At 40.0% G+C, this 16,875-nt stretch overlaps 1 protein-coding gene across 1 annotated transcript; it reads right to left on the bottom strand.

The window, feature by feature from the left end:
- Nucleotides 1–3,986: 3,986 nt before the first annotated feature.
- Nucleotides 3,987–15,850, bottom strand: copb1 (COPI coat complex subunit beta 1). The gene is made up of 22 exons (XM_033630143.1): nucleotides 15,714–15,850; nucleotides 12,279–12,431; nucleotides 11,522–11,751; nucleotides 11,023–11,192; nucleotides 10,820–10,934; nucleotides 10,625–10,717; nucleotides 10,376–10,513; nucleotides 10,110–10,229; nucleotides 9,779–9,886; nucleotides 9,521–9,667; nucleotides 9,230–9,375; nucleotides 8,738–8,834; nucleotides 8,468–8,628; nucleotides 8,236–8,356; nucleotides 7,891–8,118; nucleotides 7,324–7,503; nucleotides 6,653–6,797; nucleotides 6,436–6,555; nucleotides 6,183–6,328; nucleotides 5,883–5,972; nucleotides 4,527–4,682; nucleotides 3,987–4,296 (listed from the first exon to the last, which is right to left on the bottom strand). Exons 2-22 carry the CDS (start codon nucleotides 12,367–12,369, stop codon nucleotides 4,237–4,239), a joined length of 2,862 nt encoding a protein of 953 aa, XP_033486034.1. The 5' UTR covers nucleotides 12,370–12,431; nucleotides 15,714–15,850; the 3' UTR covers nucleotides 3,987–4,236.
- Nucleotides 15,851–16,875: the final 1,025 nt, after the last annotated feature.

The raw sequence follows: 16,875 nt of genomic DNA, 5'->3' as shown, positions 1-16,875 counted from the left end.
CATCATTGCATACCTGTATATGACAAAAATATCAAAGGAAATAAGAAATTATTTATTCAATTGAATAGTTACATATACATAAAAAAGGCTGCACCTGGGGTCCTGTCTGGTGTGATAGACGCCTGCTTCTATTGATCTTGTACTAAGTGCTTGTTCCTGTGCTGTTATGATTAGTGCTTCTATGCTGTCTTTCAGTCCAGCCTTTTCCAGCCACTGGTAGCACTTCTTGATGTACAGGGGCTCGTCCTTCCATCATGGTTCATCCTCCTCTTCTGCGTTCATTGGGTTTCTGCTGCCTGGGGTATTCACTTAGCAGCTTATCTTTGGGGGCCATCTTCCTGATGTCTTCCTGGATCTTGGTTCTTTCAACCTGGACAGTGTCTCTGATCCTCACCAGTCCTCCATCGCCCTCATTCCACTTAGTGGAACAGGGTGCTGGACTTGAGATGAAACCCTCCATGCATTGAAAGAAGCTTCCTTGTCTTGATATCAGTGGCCTCTATCTCCTCCTTTGGCCAGGTTATTACACCAGGGGTATCTGATGACTGGCTGGGCGTATGTGTTGATGGCTCGGACCTTGTTCTTTCTGTTCAGGTGACTTTTCAGGACCTGTCTTACTCTGTGTAGGTATTTGTCTGTGGATGACTTCTTTGCAGCCTCATAATGGTTCCCCAAGGTATTTGTAGCTGTCCTGAACATCTGCAGTGCTGCCTTCTGGTAGCTCAACCCCCTTAGTTCTGATTGTCCTCCGTCCCTTGGATGCCATCCGACCACACTTAAATGGTCCGAATGACATTCTGATGTCATTGCTGTAGATCCTGGTGAGGCGGATCAGCGAGTTGATGTCTCGCTCATTCCTGGCATACAGCTCAATGTCATCCATGTAGAGGAGGTGATTGATGGTTGCTCCACTTCGGGACCGGTATCCGTAGCCACTCTTTGTGATGATCCGGCTGAGGGGGACCAGGCCTATGCAGAACAGTAGCAGGGACAGTGCATCCCCTTGGTATATGCCGCACTTGATGGTTACTTGTGCAGTTGCCCCCAGAGTCATTTTCCACAGACCCACTGAGTTCCTGATGAAGGTTTTCATTGTCCTATTAATGTTGTACATTTCTAAGCATTCCAGTATCCATGTGTGGCACTGAGTCGTAGGCTTTCTTGTAGTCAATCCAGGCAGTGCACAGGTTGCTCTGCCTGGTCTTGTAGTTTTGGGTTACTGCTCAATCAACCAGTAGCTGGTGCTTGGCTTCCCTGATATTACTACCAGTGCAACTGTCTCTACTTACGCCCCTGGTAAGTAGTATATTTGTGGTCCTATGCATAGGTAGGTTTTAGTAAGAATATGGTTATTAAAGTGACTTAGGTTAAACTACATTTTGCCAACAGGTAAGTGCAAGTATAAGATAAAAAGACAGTAATAGGTTCATTGGTAGGTTAAAGATTTGTAACATCAGAAATGTGGACTTTCACACCAAAGAGCTTGACTCATTTAACAAAAAAGAAATTGAAATCTACTGTTCCAGACACAGCATGACTCCATATAAAAAAGTATGAGGTATTAAAGACAGTGAGGTGAATACTTTCTGCCGACACGACAGCTCACCAAAATAGAAAACCATTACAAAAACATAGGGTGCAAAGCTCAGGTCTTAGGTTATGGAGTGTAGCTGTGTGACTGTAATAATTATGGGTAATATCTAGCCCAAATCTAAAGAGGCCTCGCAATGCTCACAGTAGCCTGGCTGTGAAAGTGCTGCCAGATAGCCGACTGTTTATTTTCGCAGTTGAAGCTCTGACCTCAAAGCCACCTCTCAGCCTTTATCTAACCCCCCAGAGAGACGGATTTCACAGATATTGTAAATGTATGACCGGGGTTGTGACCCTTTAATCTGGCATATTCCCAGAAATGTCCCCTCACTCATAAATTATAAACAGGAGGGTGAGTGGAATATGTAACTCCCTGCCAACACTAATCTATCTCCATCTCATTATCACAGTCACAGTAAAACATGCAGATGGCTTCCAGAGTACCTTTGAAATCACTGCAACATATCAGCCGAGGTTAAAAGAAACCGTGTCCCTGCCAACGGTCTGCCGTCTTCATGATGTCATTGTCAATTTAGAGGTACTGACAGAGCAAATTCCTATCAGTTTCACGCTGTGCAAGATATCACACGAGGCATCTGAGGAATTCTAATTAGAGCCTGGAGCTGTGAAGCCGGACACAGCAGGAGCTCCAGACTGGAGTCCCTTCACTTTGGGACACGACCACCTCTGAGTGGCAATCCTCAAGAGAACACTTACTGAACATCTACCATCATGCCACTTGTGTGGTCCTCAAACAGTTTTCATCCAAACTTCTCCCTTCAAACTGTTACTTCTATATGTTTATGTATGTATGTCTATATAGGGAGTGAGCAAAACATATGGAGCTAGAAAATTTAAAGTAAGTTTTGGAATAATTTCTATTATTTATTTGTTTTTATTTTATTTTATTTTCATATTTTCATATTTTATTTTTAATATTTTTATATCTTAAGTACTATTGTTAAACACTGAAGCACGATGCACATTCTATTTTTTATTTAATGTACATTTTCATTTCAGTTTTATTGCTTTATATTTACGTACTTCAGTTTCATACTCTTGTTCTTACTTATTATAATTCTGTGTTCTTTATATTGGAGTGACAGCAACAAATCACAATATCCCCTCGGGAATCAGTTAAGTGATTCTGATTCTGAAAAAATAAAATCTGGCATTGAAAAGGAAACACTGGTACTGAATCCACTAAAAAATACATTTTTATTACCTAAATTATAGTTTTATTTTTTGTATCATTCAATCCCCAGATGTTTTCATTCAATTTTAACAGGTTAACATGATGTATATTCACAACAGGTACCATTATTTTTTGCATTCGGATGTGTTTTTAAGCAGCAATCTCATTTTTTCTTCGTGTCACTCTTTCATCAGTGTCAGGTTTTTTTTCATGCTGACAGTTTTATCACACCCTTTTTTCAGTTTCAACTTCCTGTCACTGTTTTTGGCGTGGAGGGGTGGGGGCAAGGACAGCGTGATGTACACAGAATCTGCATAGTCATTTTTAGACTTCTGTGCAAGGGAAGGTGTGATAAATAAAAAAGTTTGGTATCTGTATAAAATTCTGTTTATTGCCAGCAAGAACAAAGAACTGGTACAAATCTGAGTCTCCAAGCCTTAAACACTGGATGGACATAATCAAGGAGATCTTTATAATGGAAAAGATGACTTTTTCTCTGAGTTCTTGAGCAGAAATATTCCTCAGAAACGGGAGACATGAACTGTCTTTATTTCAGATAAAACTGGATGCAGCTTCACAGTGGACAGTAAAGCGACATTTAGCACTTTGACTCATGAATACTTGGCTGTTGTGCCCCTACACAGTGCTCTCTATGGTGTTCATGTTTTGTCTAAACATCTAAAAAATAAAATAAATGAAATAATAAGAATGTTTAATGCCAGTTTTATTTTTCAGTGGAACCTATTCAGTGCTAATGTTTCCTTTTTTAAATGCCAAATGTTATTTTCGATGCCAAAACTTACTGTCACTGCTCTAGCCGGCAAAAAGTCTTATTTACTTCATCTCCAGTTCCCTTATTAAAAGTGTTGGTCTTATTAGATGTTTTAAAATGTCTGTTGTTAATTGATGTTCTAGTTACTTCATCAAAATTTCATGTCACGCCACACATGAATCAATTAAAAGCTTTAACAGGAAGTTAGGTAGAAAGTACAGGAAGTGAATAATAGATTTTAACAAGCCCTGGCCCAAAGTCAGTGTAGAATTACATCTAATCTAACAATATTGTTAGAAAACAAATAAATCATTGGGGTGACACATTTGTATTGTCTTTATTTTAAAAATAATGATGTGACTTAGTGTCCAAAGTGTGTCCAAAACTAAACTATAGGATAATAAATGATGAATAAAGCATGGAGCAAAGTTCTCTCAATACATATGTTTATTGAAAATTAAACAGGACAAGGAAAGAACATTACTTAGATGTAGTTTTCAGACAGAGGTGATGTAAAAAAAAAGAAAGAAAGAAAGAAAGAAAGAAAGAAAAAAAACGGCACAGAAGCAACTGACCATATAGAGTTCTTAATCTGCTATGATGTAAAGACTGCAAAATGGATGATAAAAGAGAACAGCAGGTGACTTTTACAAAGTCAGAAGGATCAGCCAGAGTTGTCTCAGACATTTGACTTTTTCTGGGAGAGATTGATCTTGTCGCCGAGACTCAAGGCCATCCCCTGTGAAATGAAGAGGGAGGATTTATTGTAACAGATTTTAAACATACAGATCAGAGCATAAAGCATTTAGTGCAAGATCACATGTAATGGTTTATGTCATATATTCCTTTCCAAGATTATCCTTCCAAGAAATTAATTTCCTGCGCTGCACAAGTTATGAGAAAATAAATTCAGCCAAGCCATAACTTTCCAGATGCACGGGGACTCATGGTGAAGCAGCTGTGACTCACCTGACTTTTGGCTCTAATGCGTATGTGTCCGTTGACAGGGGCGTCAGGCCCCAGGTGGATGGGCTTTTCGATGCTGACATTAGCCAGGGCATCTTCTCCAAAGATAGAACGAGCGTAAAGGTTGGCGGCCATGAAACCACAGAAGCCAGACAGTGCCTGGATTTCAAAGACAAAAGAGAGAGAGTTGAGAATATTGCATAACAACAACATATTCATCTGATATGATGGGTTTGGTGATACATTAGTGACATTTATAATCAGACCACTACAAAGGCCACTTAAGCCCCGTTGCCACCAAACATTTTTGGTATGGTACCTTTGGAACCAAGAGTAACCCTTCAGACATGGTACCTAGACCCTGGCGTTTCCACCGCAAACAGTTCTCTTAAATGTGGGTGGGGTTGTTGTCACTCACTGCTCTGTCCAGCACTCACTGTATTTACCGGTGACAGAGAGAAGTCTGTGCCTCCTTTATCGTCCACAGAACGACACTTCACGATGACATTTTCAGAACAAAATAGAACAAACTGCAGTGAGAGTCTCTCTCCATGAGGTATTAAAAAATAGCAGGTTTGTGCATTAAGTCCTTCTCAGGCAATCTCAGGAGTTTAGTTTTGCCGTAGCCCACAGGAACGACGCTCCACGGCGCTTTATTTTTTTTCTCCAAATGAGGATTAGAATATATGCAGTTCACATAATCCAGTCGAAATAAATATATATAAACAACTGAAGATCCACTCATTACTTAAAGTGTATGTCATATAAAAACTAGAGTGACGGTCAAAGTTGTCACATCACAAATTTAAGATGTGTTGATGGATTCACCTTGTCAGCCAATGCATTGATTACAAGTAAACGTTCCACCTAAAAAGTTGCCGGCAGTCGGCCCAGTGAATTAAGTTATTTTTCTCTCCGACTCCAGCCACTGCAAGAGGCAGCAAACCATGCTTTCATTTTATAGCTTCAGTCTACTAATGAAACCCTCCACAATGTGAACATTGGTTACATAAGTCTCAAAACCAGCCACAACCCTGAGCAGAGTGACCGTCCTCTACTGACCAATCAACAGACTGCAGTGTTCACAGCTCCACCTTTTAGTACCAGATCTGTGAGCTAGGTACCCCAACAGAGGGGGGGGGACCAAAAATGGGGACCGTATCTAACGGTTTCATTGGTACCATCAACAACTTTTCACAGTGGAAACGGGGGAGGAAAAAAGTGCACCAAACTGAAATGAACCGTACTGCTCAATGGAAACGGGGCTTTAGAATTCTTCTCATTATGCACCAAAAGTGGCACCTATTTCATTTGTTTTTGCTCTTTCTCTTTGCTCCGCTGCATTTGTCTCATACCAACCTTTTCTGGGGTCAGACACTTCATGTTGGTGGACTTGAGGATATGTTGAAGGTATTCGTTGAGATCAGTAATGTTGGTGTTCACTGTCACCTACGACAAAGAAAGGCTGCTTAGGGAACATCTTCAATATTAACACTTTTTAATTTTCCTAAATATTGTAATTGGCCTGTTGAATGTAAAGCAATGTTTTCCCTTAAAAAAAGGACGTACAAAAAAATACACAACAACAAACCTTATAAACATGTCAGACTCATGATAAGTAATTTCTGTGAAGCCAGTTCGTTTGAACGCAAAGCTTACCTTGTTTTCCCACTCAAACTCTGCCCACATCTGTCTGAACTCTGCATCGGTGCAGGAAGCTGGCTGGATGTAGTCCATGATGTCGATGTGGATGTCGCTGAGGACGACGCAGTTTCTGTCGCTGGCAGCTCCCGACACATCATAGACTGGAATACAAGAATCAAACATCCCCACAAATAAGAAAACACTCTCTGGCTACAGAAAGAGACAAAGCATGATGCTGAATCATGACGCACAGACACAACATGCTTACCAATGTTGCCAAATATGATGCCATTCTCAGTAGAAGCCACCTTCACATTGGCCTTGATGTTAGCAAAATCGTGAGGAGCCAGAGTTAGAGGTGAAGGCTTCTCAACCAACTTGAGATCACCTGTGGGATGGATACATTTAGTGAGCTGCATACATAACACAACACAGCAACAAACCTGCACATCTGTCCAGTGAGGTGGGAAATAAACAAGACTAACCTAAAGTGGCCAGTTCAAGGGTGCAGTTCTGGAGGGTATCACTGGTTTGGTTGACCACCAGCACGTCCAACACAATGTCATACTGGTTGACATGAACATAGGCTTCCGCATATACTGGGTCTGAGAAGCCTGTCAGCTGGGTCACCTAGAGTGGACAAAAATCAATTACATTTAAAAATCAATTATTATACAAATAAAAACAAATACTTCCTCACAGTTAGCAATTAAGACTTTTTGTTTTCATTAAATTTTTAACAAGGTTTTTACAGCAGAGCATGTGCACGACAAGGACTTCAGCAGCAGTGGGATGAAAAAGAAAATAATGACTCGCAGCTATGTCCTTGCATGATAAACAGCCAAATAAAATCTAATTTAAATAAAATAATGCTACAACTAAACAGCAGACTATTTGTAAAATCAAAACACAAACAGGAACAACTGATCTCTTTCCTGCTGTGCAACCGAAAACAGCATCTCCCTCTGAGGCAAATGTCACACTGATGTCTTCAAACGTTTATGCATCATAAGTGCAACAATAATTGGGCAAGTTTTCAAAACAGAAGAATCAATCTAATCTCCAAGCACAGATGACACAGCCGAAATTAATCATCTCCCGCAGAAGTGTTCCAGTTGTGTTGTGTGATAAGATTTCCGCAGGGCTTGTGATGTACCTTGTTGAGTTTTGAAGCGAGAGGATCAGCGGCCTCCTTCCTCTGAGTGTTGCCCATAGCAGCCAGCAGACTGAGCTGGAACTGGTCCTCCTTAGAAGTCATTTCGTTTTTGGCTGTCAGCTGCATGAAGGAGATGGGGTCGTCTGCCTGCACTGTTACGTTACGTTTCTCGGACTCTTTCTGTGGTCAGAATAGGAAACACATATGGTTACGACAGAAGCAACACATCATAAATACCTACAACAGTAAGTCAAGATGTAAAACAAATGGGTAACAGAGATAGCAAATAAACTCAAGTCACAAAACTGCAGTGACGAAGCCCCTGTCCCACATTTATTAATGTTGCATAGAAGGCCATATGTTCTTAAAAACAACACCTTATTTGCTTATAAACATAATCACATTCCACAAACATTAATGCGCTGTTTCAATACTGTGCTGGGTTGAAAAATATCTAATTAGCACAAAACATGTGTTCACTTCCTGCACCCGTGCTGATGCTTCAGCTGTGCCCATCTGTCAGGAGGTTAAATATTGAGTTCAGCCCTGTGAGACAACGATCATTACCTTCTGTGACAGCTTCTCTTCTTCCAGCCTGACAGTCAGCATATGTGACAGGGATCTGCGGCACTCCTTGTTGAAAATGTCATTCATAAGTGGCGAGCACTCTGACAGGACCTTGAGGCACAGCGAGATGCGGTCCACATCATCGTCTGTAATTGGCTTCTTGGGCAGAGAGGACTTGCCCAGGTGCAGCACAGTGACCATGATCAGCATGGCCTCTGCAACAAAGGACTGAGGGGACAGGAAGGCGGCGGGGATTAGAGGAACACGCGTTCTGATGATTTAATGACTTAATGATTTTTTACAAAGGTGTTGTCTGTCGGGGGAAGTGAAGCGAGGACGACTTACATTTTGTTTCTTTTTGTCTTGAACAATAGCAACATAGCGCAAGGCCACTTTGGTCAATGTGGTGGCCAGGGAAGCTGCCACATAGAAGTCTCCGTCCATCAGGAAGCCTCTGAGTGGAGGTCTAGAACAACAAAGCCGGTGTTTATTGTGTAAGCTGGGTTGAACAAACTCCGTAAAATCAATGGAATATTACAGGCAATTAACCATATCCCCACACAATGTGTAATTTTACCTGTCCTCTTCTTTCTTCGAAGGCCTGGAGGAGCTGAGGGCGCTCTGTGTCACGTAGGTGCCCATCTCTGTCACCAGCTTCTGCGCTGGAGCTGCACTCACTTCATCCTCTGGTTTCACCTCTCCCGTCTCTTTCTTTATCTCATTTTCTACAATCGGGATCTGTCCATGCAAGAGGCAGATGTCAGACATTCATGACGATTTCAAGTAAGTTGGGACTGTCTGGTAAACTTGTGTTACATTAAATTCAGAAACTAATGAACAAACATACCTCTCCCAGGGACCTGCGCACTTCTGTCATCACACTCTGGATGTCTTCCTTGGTGCTGCAGTATTCTCCCAAGATCCACAGTGCTCCTCTGTAGATCCTGAAATGAGGTGAGAAAGGTCATGAGCATTCACAGTGTTACATACTCGTGTATTAATATACAACCCAGTCCTCATGATGACAAACAGTTGACAAATGTCACTGGAGAGAAAAATCTGGACATGACTATCAGACCAGAATGACCAAAATCACACCATTTTCATTCCTCATGTAAGGTAGGAGTGTTTTAAATCAAAACATATTCACTGCATAATGACGTACAGATGTTACATATCCCTGGTTTGCAGACATGTACAATGCCAACATTTACTCTAGCAATTAATGATATACTTCTATAATAATGATTCATTTTACTTTCTTTTTAGGACCATTAAGGGAGAGACAAAAACCAAGACAATGTACAATCTTCCTCTCAGTATGCTTATTAAGCCTTACTTGACAGTTTTGATGGCGTGAAAGACTTCCAGCATCTTCTCGATGATGAGGGGTCTCAAGTTGTCAAACCTCTGAATTGCCTCCCGAACAAACTCCAGCACATCAGCAGCAGCTGCCTCATTAGTGTCACTTAGGAATTCCATCAGCTGTATATCACATCAACACAAAGAAAAGTCTTACTGCACCATTATCACATATATAACAGTATAACCCAGTGGTGGCTATATAAACCACCACTATAAAATATAACAAATTTCCAGAGCATGTTTTTTATTTCGATGGGAAACTCACCACAGGTATGACATTGGCCGCCATGTCAGGGAAGCGCACGCTGCACGAGTGGAGAGTGCGCACCAACAGCTGCCTGTACTTATCGGTGTCTTCATGTTCCGTTACGTTGTTTGTCTTGATCACTTCTTTCTTCAAAACAATCACCAACTGGAAAACAAACAGACGTCACTATATCTGCAGTACATTCCCTTTTTTCTCTGTGTCCATGCTTGGACATAAAAACCACAATAACATGGAAATAATGTGCACACCACTGACCTCTTCTACATTGCGAGATGAAACAAGGTCCAGAGCCAGCTGCAAGGTCTTCTTTCTGACTTCCAGGTCAGGAGTGCTGAGAACACGCAGGATGTCCATCACAAGGTCCTGGATAAGAAAAAAAAATCATTGGTGACAACTGAACTAAGTCTAATAAAGATGAAGCACTGTAGTGCAGCAAACTGGTGGTGTCTCACAATAAAACTATATTTGCCAGAAGGGTGAAACCTTTTAAATTTTAGTAAATGTTCTCTTTAACAAGACTCTTTTGAGATAAAGGACTCTGGTCTTTGCGATTAAGTGCAGAAAAATCTGTCATAATTCAGCGTACCTGGAGCACACGCTCATGAGTGGGATGCTCCTTCAGTTCAATCAGACGATCAAGAACAATCAGCTTCACATTGTTGTCGCTCTCCTTGATTATCAAATCAATGTAGCACTGGGCAGCAGCCTGAAGTCCAACAGAGCACAGAACACATAAGAAACCGTACAAAACCAAAGACATTACTGCTACTGGGTCACATGTAGTGCACCATCAGTATCGTATATACAATATGTAACATAGACAAGACCACTGAGAACACCTTAGTGATGTACCTTAATGGCTGTGGGAGCACTGGACAGGGTTACGAGGGTGCCAGCAGCCTCATACTTCACAGCTGGACTGGAGGACTGGAGCAGGTTGTAGATGCAACGGATGAACCGGGCGCGCTCAGAGGGGTTAGCATGGCAAACCTAACAGACAGGAAACAAAAACAGCAAGAGTTCAGACATTAATGCAGCTCTTCTTGTGGCATACTATTGTGCAACTACGCATAAATTAGACTAATAAAGGCCTTGACTCACTTTGTAAATCAGCTCCACAATGACCAGCTGAAGAATGTCTCCAAATGTGTGAACTTGGTCAATACATGTGCTGAGATAATCCAGAGCTCGATCCTGTGAGATGTGAATATATAAGTTAGGCCTGGCAGATAGATATGGTAGGTCTGATAACACACAACAGTAGAAACAGTAAGAAAAGCACAAAATGCGACTGACCTGATCGGCATGGATCAGCATCATGAAAGCATTTCTCTTACAGCTGGCATCTTTCTCATTGACAAGAAAATCATGGATCAGCTCTGGAGCATCTGGGATGAGATGTTCAAAGTTCCTAAAAAGAATAAATATCATCAGCTGCTGTTCACAAATAAACTGAGTACAGAATATCTATATGTGGAAAAATATTCAGCAGTTTGTACCTATAGATGGTGTAAATGGCCAGGACAGCATTGCGGCGCACATAACTGTGGCGGTGCTCCAGGCAGGCCCGGATTGCTGGCATGAGAGGCTCAAGCAGCTCAGACTCCTTCAGCTTGCACAGGAAGCGCAGAGTGGAGCCACGGATGAACTCGTTGGGATGCTGCAGGTCCTGAAATTGAAAAAGGATGTCACATGATTTTTAAAAATATCAAAAAACAAAGCATACAACATATTCTAGCCACGTTACTATTTCAATAGTCATACTAAGCTGTCCACATGTTTTCAGATCACCCAAGATGCACGTTTATACCAGGTGAAAAGGGTTCATAGATAAAGTAAGTACAGGTGGAGACGATGTGGATTCGGATTCAGATGTTTAAGATCTCATATGCCCAACTCATTTTGTTTTCACACAGTTACCGTTATGAACATTATTTTCCCTGCTGTTACACTGATCTATACTGATACATACACACAGATCGTGCCGATGAATCTTACCTTCCTGTAGGCGTCACAGACCAGGATCATCTCCTGAAGCAGCTTGCCATCTGGGGTTGTTTTGGGAACAATCTCCCAGAATACCAGCAGCAGCTTTTTGATGGTGTGGTCTTGAAGTGGCAGCACAAAGCGGATTATGGTCATCAGCAGTCCTGGCAACTTCTCGCCATTCAGGATCATGATAATGACCTTCTTCAGGGCTTCAGTCTTTGCCTTGATCTCCCCCTTTTCTGTAGAAAAATCATTATTATTATTATTACTAACACGAATGTGATTAGCATGGCGTCAAGCTTTGTGATTTTTACAGATCTTCACCCTTAACCTCTCTGAAAGAACTGGTCAAATTGTTTGTTTTTACTGAGGATATTAAATGATTTTTGATGAGCAATTGTTCTTCTCAGTCATTCGTCAAGTAAAACCAACACTGGTTAAAGCTTTTCTGGACAGCTCACACACATTATTGTCAACTGTTTTCACAGGAACAATTTTTCTACTGAAGAAATAAGCCCTATAAAACTGCTTACAGTGAGGTGTGTGGATTATCCAGAATAACCAGAACATTGTTTCAGAAATGAAATGTTTTGCTTTTCATTCTCTAAAGTATTTTTTTCAGTGCTGTGAGTACCACAAATCAAATTCCAATCACCTGCCTTGTATTGAGGTGGAGACAGAAATGTTAGAAATGAATATCTCCCCTCCGCATGTTTTATTAAAGTTTAGTAATAGAGCTTTGCAAATAAACATGAAGAATAGTTACCCAGATCAGTTTTAAGGCTGACTTCCGAGGGGGGCTCTGAGTCAGATGAGACATTGATGAGAGTGTAACAAACATTCTCTGCAGCCGTCATTTTGCTGCTGGGCTTGTGTCCTTTTAGAAGAAACCTAATGAATGTCGCTCACTGGATCACACCTGCGAGAAACAGAAGAGCAACGTATTTAGTAAATGGTGGGGAAGACATTTACACAGACGCATAAGTATAAATGCAGCAAATGTGGGATATAACTATGAAGATATGAAGACGTCCATAGACTGGACATAATCTGTATAAACAAAAGACACAAACAAGATAAATCTACTGTACAGCAACACTGCAGAGTTGTATTTCTTTTAATTTGCAGCAGGTGCAGCATGGCAAACTGTCATAAAATGGGACCAGACAATTCCTCTTATGAGCATTTTAAACCAAGAAGTCTTACTTTGACTGTCAAAAATACAACTAATTGAGTTTAAAGACCCTGGCTTACCAAATTCCTCACTTCTTATTTACTGGAACTAAACTGCAGGTTAACAGCACATTAGCTCATTGTTTATTTAGTACTGTCGCCTCACAGAATAGAGGCCCTTCTGGTGTCTCTCTACAGACATGAATAACAGATGAATTGGAAACTCTAAGTAGTTGTGAATGTATTATGTTGGTGTTGGCCCTGCCACAGACTTGCGACCTGTTATGGGTGATTCTCTGCCTCTGACAGAAGACATGCTGGGATGTGCTTTAGCTCCTACATAACGTTGGCCAGGAAAAGTAGATCAAGGAACCTGATAGACAGGAGCTACAAAATGTTGTGAGTCATTATTGTTGCCTATAAAGTGATTACTGAAAGTGATGAGGCTTTGTTTGAGAGGTGACTATGTACATCCCTGTAAGACTCTTTCAGAAAAACATCAGTAACAGGTGACCCCCATCATCCAATATAAAGCCTAAAACACAATGGCTTATCTCAGGCCTGATAAGAGATGGTCCTTGGAGTCCACCTCCCATCACAAACATTAAGAAGAATTTGAGAAACTTTTCATTAAGAAACCAAATGTTACTATGTGAGAAATGCTGGCATGTCCTCAAAACATAATACGTATCCATAGTATAGTATAGTATATTTAAGAAAATGTGACAGTGCTATAGAGTAACTTGTTCTTTGAATAAAAGAATACATGATGACTACAACACAACAGTACGTGTTGTTTGTGTTTTAACACATTTTTTGCACTAAATAGCAGCATCTGATCATAAAACTTAATTTAAATGTGATAAAAATGTCGAGTTTAAAATAAATTTTATCATTTAATTAGTTCATAGACTCACATTTTTTTTCTAAAATAGTCTTCAAACAATAGTCAGGTGTCCATATACATTGAAACAGGTTTTGTCTGCTGTAATAATTCCTGCTTTTCACACTGGCCAATACATGATGAATACATGATTATTAACGGGGGCAAAAAATCTATATAAATAAAATATAACTACATAACATTTATATGAGGCTTCAGCAGTTTGCATTAGTCAAATCAAGTGCATACTTCAAAGTTACAGTCTCTACAGAACAGTATTTCCTCTTTCTTGTGCCCAGATAGTGTTCCCAAGTTGATCTGTGGTGAAGAAAATGTAATCTGTAACTGTGGAAGGTACTCTAGATTTGCCAAACTCAGACTGCTCAGATTCACTTAACTTTTGCACTGAACTGGGACAGTGAACTTTGTCCCAGCATCACACTGGAAGTGCAGTCAGAAGGAGCCTCTTATTAGCCAGTATGACCAGGAGGAATGATTACTAGGGGTGTAAATCACCAGCTTCATCACGATACGATATTATATCGATTTGTTTGGATGACGATACGATGTTTGCCGATATCACAAAGTCTGTCACGATATGATTTTGATTCGATTCGATTCGATTCAGGAGCCCGCAATCGATATGACGCGATATCATATGCTCATCTAACACAATCGTTTACATCAGCTCACAAAAACAACTAGAATATGATTTGACCATTTTATTTCTGAGCTCTGTTTGTTGTTTGAGCGGAGGCGCGCTTGCCCAGAAATGGTGACACAGACGTGCTATGTAAATTTCAAAATAAATGTGTATCTTTAAGATGACGATATAGATCGATGTTTTCATTTTGCATCGATATAATCGGATCGTTAATCAATGAATCGATGTATCGTTACACCCCTAATGACTACACCAAGAAAATACTGTTACAATGTACATATGGGCACCTGATTGTTGTCTTAAACAGAGCTGAACATTTGGGAACCTATCCTGTAAACTTAAGTTTTCTTTACACTGCATATTAATATACTGCTTTAATACCACAGTTAAACCTTTTTTAAAAAAAAAAAAAAAAAAAAGTATTTAGTAGTATGAACACTTATTAATGCAAAAATCTATTAATATATCATTTTACGCCTTTGCTCATGAATGCTATATGTTGCATTGCACAATTGGATCATATCTGCATTTGTGTTGCATCAATAAAGCCTTGTTATTAGATAAAACTTAAAGCTGTCTGCCTTAAAGCGTTAGTATGAATGACTTCTCAAATGTAATCTGGCAAGTAAGCATGTTATCTGTCTTATTTTGGTAGCAGTCACCACCATACCATCAAATGACTGAAAATACCAGCAGAACAGTAGATTATCTGAATGCTGCATTTTCCTGTGCGGCCAAACAATACAGACAAGTCTGTGTGATGCTCTTGGAAGTATTAAAACAATCTCAGTTGGATATGGTAAAATAAAAAATACCCAAATATAAAGTTGTGAGGAGAAATATGGTACATGGGCACTTGCTTTTCTTGACTGAGATGTCATAGCGTTTCACGGCTTTAATTATAAGAACAAAATGGGGAGCATCATTACTGCAGAGCTGCCTTTAAATAGATATATTTAAGGTAATAGGTCGGTACTTATAAGTAGGTCGTGTTTACAAGGTTGAGATAACTTTTTAACATCTTCTGCTGCATTTTTCTGTAAAAACTGTACTGCTGCAATCACAAAAACACAAACAAGAGCTGTCATTGTGACAAGAAAGTATCTCAAGGTACAATGTTAGGATAGCTTATTAGAGCTCAAGTCCAGTAAGTGTGACACGCAGCGTTAACCCCCTCATACAACACTGCAGCTACAGTTGAACCGCTAATGGCGTTACCTGTGTCAACACCAACAGCTGTGTAGCAAAACCTCAATAAAACACACATATTAGTTAGTTAGTCGACTATTCAGTTGGTTATACTAGGTTAATATGAATATGGTTACTACTAACTAGCGAACGTTAGCTAGCGCCAGCTTAGCTTCTGCTCAGGCTAGCAATGAAATGGAGGACAGTAACGTTAGCTAGCTGTGTTAACAGTTACTACGGGTCAGGAAATAGAGCGTCACTCGTGTTGGTTAAAACTAATTCACATTACCTACCGAACTGCACGACTATTATCCTCCGAAATGGCCGTCTATATCCAGTTTTGGATTATTACATCTGTAAAAATCCTCAGGAACTCCCTTCGGCGAGCTGTCTCTAGCTCTCCACTACTTCCTAGTGACGTGGAAGATCATTTTCTGAGCCACATCACTGCTACCGTGCGCCGGAAGGTCCAAACGCGAGAGCATAAATCCCAAGCAAGAGATGACAGGCAAGCTTTCAATTCAAAAAGAGACACGAGAAACTATTATTACGGCTATTATTGTTATATTGGGTACTTTAAATTTGTATTTTGTTGTAAGAGGCAAATGTGAAGCTCGTATGCCATTTGAGGATCTCAGTCAAATTTATGAGATTCAGTTCTCTGGATTCTGAGTCCCCAAAAGATAAAGTGGAAAAGAAAGAAAGAACATCTGGGCAGCTGTGTTAGAAGATAGATGGTTTCAAAGACTTTTTTTCAATAAAGCTGATTAAAACTAAGTAAACATTGCAGTGATCTGAGCACTTAACAGCTTTTACTTCACAGCCATTTAATTTTTAGAAAATCAATGAAAAATGATCATTGCAGCAGTTATGTAGGATATTTATTTATTTATTTAACAGTTCAAGAAAGGGCAAAAGATGTGTTAAAAAGACTGTGTAGCTAATAAATACAATGTTAGACATAATCATGTATTGTCAAGTATTCAGTCTCAGTTTTAAGTTTTCCTCAGCTTTCATTTCTAAGTTTAGTGCATTGGTGTAAATGTAGACACTGCAGACAGTGCGGTTGCACGGGGGCCCGTGAGGTGGGGCACCTATAGAGAAAGAGTGGGCCCTCTAACAGTGTGTTGAATGGAGGACGGGCCCTAATGGTTGACAGTCACCTTGAAAAAATACATGTGTTCAAAGAAGAATTCTCATTAAATTAAAAACAGTGCCATTTGCTATATATGCCTTTGAAAAAGGCTAAACCATCTTCATTATGTTTATTTTTTCTTTACTTTTGTAAAATAGTCAATCGCATCTACAACAACATAATATGCTTGTTCTATTACTATAAATCAATTATTCTATAAAACAACTGTTCTATAACTATAAATGAACAATTCAAATTGTTAAATTAATAATTTCTTATTTTCCTTGGTATTTTAGTTATGTACAGACATACAAAGATGA

Source organism: Epinephelus lanceolatus, chromosome 2 (assembly GCF_041903045.1).
Source record: "Epinephelus lanceolatus isolate andai-2023 chromosome 2, ASM4190304v1, whole genome shotgun sequence".
In the NCBI taxonomy this organism is placed as follows: Eukaryota; Metazoa; Chordata; class Actinopteri; order Perciformes; family Serranidae; genus Epinephelus; species Epinephelus lanceolatus.
This window is presented reverse-complemented; position numbering and strand designations above follow the sequence as displayed.